Source organism: Babylonia areolata, chromosome 2 (assembly GCF_041734735.1).
Source record: "Babylonia areolata isolate BAREFJ2019XMU chromosome 2, ASM4173473v1, whole genome shotgun sequence".
NCBI classification, from domain to species: domain Eukaryota; kingdom Metazoa; phylum Mollusca; class Gastropoda; order Neogastropoda; family Buccinidae; genus Babylonia; species Babylonia areolata.
In genome coordinates, this window is record NC_134877.1 from 21,327,122 (window position 1) to 21,333,639 (window position 6,518).

General features: G+C 37.0%; 1 protein-coding gene across 1 annotated transcript in view; it reads right to left on the reverse strand.

Moving 5' to 3' along the window:
• LOC143299117 (uncharacterized) overlaps window positions 1–6,518 on the reverse strand; it is a 19,911-nt gene that overhangs the window by 13,002 nt on the left and 391 nt on the right. Inside the window, exons 2-4 of the mRNA XM_076612250.1 lie at window positions 2,272–2,424; window positions 1,654–1,869; window positions 371–580 (exon numbers count right to left, since the gene is read on the reverse strand). Of these exons, the coding sequence (XP_076468365.1) occupies window positions 371–580; window positions 1,654–1,869; window positions 2,272–2,424 (579 nt within the window). The remainder of the gene's footprint in view (window positions 1–370; window positions 581–1,653; window positions 1,870–2,271; window positions 2,425–6,518) is intronic.

The window sequence follows — 6,518 nt, forward strand, 5'->3', positions numbered from 1 at the left end:
AAAGTCCGTCATCCACAAATGACTAGGCTTTATTAAAAAAAAAAAAAAAAAAAAAAAAAAAATTTAAGAAAAAAAGTGGAGATTTGTGGCTATTCTGACAGCAATTTCTTTCCACAAATGACCCCCAAATTTATCTCTTTTTACCTTTATATTGATTAAAAACAAAAACAAAACAAAATAGCCCAAAATTATACAGATCTGCTATTTCTCAACTGAAATCAAACTTTCTTCTTTTTAATTTTTTTTTAAATTTCTATTTCTCCACAAAGAACTACTATGACTAATGAGTGATAGAATATCAAGTTATTCATTGAGATAGTCTCTAAAACTAAAGTTAACAAAACAAACAAGCTACAATGTATCTCCTGACCGTCAGCAGATTAGGCGAGGGTTCAAAGTCCACTCTCTGAATCATGGCGGTCAGTGGCACGGTTGGCAGAGCAGTCAGCTGTCTGAGGTCCTTGTGAAGCTCATCCACCACACACACTACGGAGGCATGGTCAGTCGAGTTCTTGGCTCGCTTTATCCGCTCTCTGATTCTTTCCAGCTGGCTCTTCCGCGATTCAACCTCTGTTAACGCCTGGATGGAAGAAAGCAAAACACAATCATATGTGGCACATCTGGCATTTTTCTATTCCTTTTTTTTTCTTCTTTGTCATGCAAGTTTCAAGTCCTTGTATAAAGGACAAGATTTTGGCTGTCACTTGTGGAGCATACTATATAGCCTATCTCTTATGCAAATTTTTAAAGACATTTTTTCCCTTTAGGATTATGTCTAACAGAATCCTTCCATGTTTTATTCAACAGCAGGACCAGCACAGCTCAAAATAATGAAATGAAACTAGAAGAAATCTTCAAGTGAAAGAGCAAATTTCTCCCAACACTACAAAACAAAATGACATTCTTCAAATCAGACACTGAGACAGACATTAGGATCAACATCTGGAAACAGTACTGACATTGAAATAACAAGCAGCGCTATGAAAACAATGCTGGTAATCGCACATCACGATAAAAATACTAGGATGCGCCCATGAAGAGGAGAAGGATTCTGTTCAAACTTTATGAAGAGTGAACCAAAATGTTCTGCATGACGAGGAATGAAGAGTCTGAAAGATTCTGGTGAGAGTTATCCACAAGCCTCAACATCCTGACGAACAAAGTGAAGGAAGAATTCTTCTTCTTCTTCTGCGTTCATGGGCTGCAACTTCCACGTTCACTCGTATATACACGAGTGGGCTTTTACGTGTACGACCATTTTTACCCTGCCATGTAGGCAGCCATATTCTGCTTTCAGAGGTGTGCATGCTAGGTATGTACTTGTTCCCATAACCCACCGAACGCTGACATGGATTACAGGATCTTTAACGTGCGTATTTGATCTTTTGCTTGCATATACACACGAAGGGAGTCCAGGCACTAGCAGGTCTGTACATATGTTGACCTGGGAGATCGGAAAAATCTCCACCCTTTACCCACCAGGCCCTGTCACCGAGATTCAAACCTGGGACCCTCAGACTGAAAGTCCAACGCTTTAACCATACAGCTATTGCGCCTGTCGAAGGAAGAATTCTATATGGGCTTTAAGCTTCACACTACAGGAAGAATTGTGAATGAGACTAATTGTAAAACTTGATTTTTTTTTTCCTTCACCTTGCTCAGATCATTATCAGCATCCATGACCTTACTGCACAGCTGGCTGATAAGCGACTGCTGCATATCCTCCAGAGTGCTTTGCAGGCGTGATGCTGTGGCGTTGATGGTGAAGGTGGTCTCTGACATGTGACTGGACAAATTCTGCTGCTGCAGGTATACTTCAGCTTGTCTGGTGTCGGTTTCCTCCAACAGGCCTTGAACCAGTTCTTGAAACTTAAAAAAGATAAAAGCAACAAAAAAAAAAGAAAAAAAAAAAAAAAAAAAAAAAAAGCAGTTTATAACTGCAAACATAGTATTTGCATGGACAAAATTCTGTTACTATTTAAAAAAACAAACAAAACAAACCCAGTTCATATCATCTTTAATACAGTATACAATGGTCTAAAAGTTAAATATGACATGTAGAATATCTCACTGAAAGAAAACAGTAGTCAACACAACGCTGCAATGGCTGAAGTCATTTTCTTCATAATAAAAAAAATTCACAATAATCAGTCACCCATACTCTTTTGACCTTACAGACTTGCTACAGATTTTGGCAAAATGATCAACAACTGATTTTTAACCCTAAAGTTCTGTATTTTCGCTTGCGACATGTTGTCCTCACAAAATCACCTGATGTATCTTTTCAACACTGCTGGCATGCAGGTCTTGAATGGAGCGGATGCTATGATCCTTGGTGGCTGGGACTTTCCCATGACTGCGTTTGCAGGATGCACACAGCCAAACCTGACAGTCAAGGCAAAAGTCCTCGCACTGCCGGGTCTCCTGTCAACACCAAGCAGTCACACACTGCACTTTCTTCAACAATGAGTTATCAAAAAAAATTATATTATTTTTTTTTTTTAACATCATAATGTAGGTCAGGCAAGTCTTAACCCATTCAATCCTAGGGAGTTTACAGCTCCGGAAGGCTTCCCTGCCATACTGATGCTGCAACATGCAGATAATTTACGAAAATAATGTGTGGAAACAGCAGGAAATGCTGTAGAAGTTAGTTCCCTTTGCTCATGTTTAGTGCATACCTATGAACATAGAAACAGTTTTAATGAAACAATTGTTGATGCCCTAGTACTGCTTGGGCACAGAGTTGAATGAGCTAAATAAGTACCCTTCATACATACATACAATTTTTTTCCTTCCTTTTTTGTTTAAACTTTAAAACAGTTCATGGAGATGTTCCTCATCTCTCAGGTCAACAAAAATGTGTAGACCTTATCATTATTGTTGCTTTTAGTCCAGCTGACCGCACAGGGCTGTAACAGGACTGCCCAACTAGTGAACCACACAAATGTCCAACCACATTAAACACAAAACTGTCACATACACAATAAAACAACCAAGATAAACCTACAAAACACAGTTCATGACACACTGTCTTAACTGTTTAGCTCCTTAGGGCAAATAAGATTAGGCCATGCTGACGACGTCAGCCATTCCACTTAATTTATCATTTCCAGATTACAAAAAAATTGTAAAAAAGGAAAAAACAATACTTTTAACTCATTCCAGATGATGGAACACAATAGCATACCTGATGGAAGGCAGCATTCCCAGACAAACACTACTACAGCAGTTTCATTAATTAAATTTTTTCCACGTTTTCCTCAAGCTGTCAAGGGGTAGCAAAACAATCGCAACTACACCGGGCATTGTGAACGTGTAAAGGGTCGAATGGAAAGTTTCATCGTGTGATTCCATAACAACACACTCGCCAGCAAGCCTTTGCCCTCGACACCCCACATGACAAGCTAATCTGCATACATATCAAAAATGGCATCGCAGGCAATACAAGTGGAAATTTTTGGAGCAAACTATATCACGACAGTGGTTTTTTACTGCTGCTTAAGTGATTGAAAATGAAATGCTTCAAACTGAAGATTTCAACATCGACGAGGATGATGAAGATGTTAAATAAAGTATCTGCAGTGAAGAAAGCTACCAGCAAGAACATACTGAGTGACAGTGACTCAGCTTCTGAGGGCAGTGAAGAGGGAGGGAGGTGGGTGTTACAGTGAGTTTCATTCAGTTACTTTATGTTTTGTATTTTTTGTGATTTTTTCCTAACCTTAACAATGGGTCGTCTGTAGGGAAAAGCATGGGAGAAAACTATTTGTCCGGAGTGAGTTCAAGACAAACCAAAAAATACACAAAAATGGTCATATACAGGCAAATAACACTGCGGAATGGACAGCTAGTGCCCATCCCCTTGTTTATAGTTTCACTACCTAATCGCCAGAGCAAAACAGCAAAGACAGTACATCACAGACTGCGGAAAACAGAAAAAAAGTATCAAGGCTTGCCCAAAGAAAAAAAGGGAAATGGACTGGGAAGGTAGAAAAATGAGACAACAGTGAATGAAGAAAAAAGGAAGAACTGAAGAGAGAGCAACTGAAAAGAAGAAATTTCTAGGAGAGAATTTACAGAAGGCAGGGATGCTATTTTACTGAAAGACCCCTGGCATCCCACCAGGAGATTGTACAGACCTGTGAGTGCCTTGAAAATATTAACAGAAAATCAAAGAAGCATGACAAAGATCCTGTAATCCACTGAAACATGAATACTCAGCCAACACCAACCCTGAAAACAGTATTGTTGCCTTCATGGTGGGGGATAAAATTTTTAATTGCTGAACTTAAGCTCACTTGTAGGAATGAAATTATCTAATCAGTAAAGTAGGAGGTTCAGCTGAAAAAAAAGAGCAAAATTGTTAAGGTACATTTTCATATCAAATGAAAGTATGAGATAGGAAGACAAGGGCAAAAACTTCAAGCCATTGTTGCTTATTGCTTCCTTCCTATCAGCTTGCATACTGGTAAATAAGTTATAAAGAAATAAATCCTCTGACATCTGCATTTAGAGTGAAATCAATGCTTACTTTAAGTACAGTATGTTCATAGCACTCGGACAGAATTCATGCTGAACAAACCTAAACAAAACACATGCATTAATAAATCTATGAAGTGCAAAAAGGAATACTAAGTATCTTCTTCCCCAACGCTAAGTATAGTGACACACTTCTGCCATGAAATAATTCTAAAATTTGGAAGCAACAATTCAATTGTAAATGCTGCAATATCCAAACAAAGATGTGCAAAAACCAAAAGCCTGTTACTACCAGCTGCTTATGAATCAATGTTCACATGCTTTAAATGGCCAAAGAAAGCAAAATCAATCTCATGCTTTAAGTAAATTAAGTACAATGACAGCTAATTTGCCTTAATCTTCAACATAATAATAATAGTGCTTTATAATTATATATAGTATTAGCAATGTTACTTGCTTTTGCAGCTTCGCAATATGATACATATTTCATATAGAGATAATAATTTGCTATAATAATAGAAAAAATACACTATAAGTTTTTCTTCTTTAATTTACAATGTTACTTGCTTCTGAATTTTCACTAAACCATAGTGGAGTCTTTACTAACAGCAGTGCTAATTTTCTTCTTCTTTTTTTTTTTTTAAGAAAGAAAACCATGGAAGATAGCATTGAATTTGAAACCTACTGGAAAATGTCATATCCATCAAGCAGGCTTCACAAAAGAAAATGTATCTGAAGCATCCACCAAGCAGGCTTCACAAAAGAAAATGTATCTGAGGCAATCAATTATATTATCCAAATGGCTTTTCTACAAAGATGTTATTATCAAGAAACAACTTTGCAACATAAAATGAAATAAAGCATATATATACATATATATACATATATATGTGTGTGTGTGTGTGTGTGTGTGTGTGTGTGTGTGTGTGTACAAATGAAAGCTAGGTTTGTGAATGGAGTTTTAGTGAAATAACCAGTGTTCACTTTACACTATTAAGAACATAAGCATGGTTTATTATGTTCTGTAATTAAGCCAGCATACTACCTAGAAGTTGAAATTTAACTCCAGACCTGTCCAATGATTTGCATGCAGATGAAGTACCTTTTCTGCTTGCACTTTCACAGTTCTACACAAGTTACCACATGATAGTACAAGTATCACTGTTTAACTACCAACCACCTAACACTTTATGTTTAGATTTTGGACTTTTTTGTTTTGTTTCAAAAGTGTACTTAACCAATACATAAACTAATAAACTTCCTTCACATACAAAATGTTTTGCAAGTGTCAACTTTATAATCATATGTGTGCATCACTGTCCGTGTCTGCAGTGTACATGCTTTTTAATTTTAAACATAATATATACATATTTCTGGGAAAGTTGCAGATCAGTATGGGTTCTTCTGAAGAAAACTGCTAAAAAAAATTAATTAGGTTTTTTTTTTCTTGGTTCAGTGCATTTTGCTTTTTTCAATGCATTGGATGTATGGGTTATCAAGCAAAAGCAGCAACTGTCATGAATGCCTTAACAAGAACAGTTACCATGATCATTCCTTACCTTTCTTGACTCTCGTTTTCAGGATGACCTTGTAAACATCTCGGTTTTCTTAATGTGAATTTGTACATCAGTTTTGCTGATGTTTAATGAAACGTTAAATACTCACAGAAAGAAAACATTCTGATTAGTTTCTGAACAACGTGTATCAACTGATCTTTTACTTTTGGTTCAAGTCTGTACATTGTGTGGTCCTTAATATCAAATCTATTTAAGATACACATCACAACAATGTGTGTCACAGTTAGCACTATATATAGGCTTTTCACTAGTTCCATTGAGGCGAGGGCATTCAATTTTCAAAATGCCATAGTTGCTGCTGTTAACTATAAAGCTTAGGCAGTATACCGTTGGCTTCATGCTAAATACAATGGAAAACATCGACACTGTCCGAAGATGCTGTCACCAAGTGCCTTATTAACACATCACATTTCAAAACAATGACTTGGCCTGGGTGTGTTCTCTCCAAAACGAGGAAAG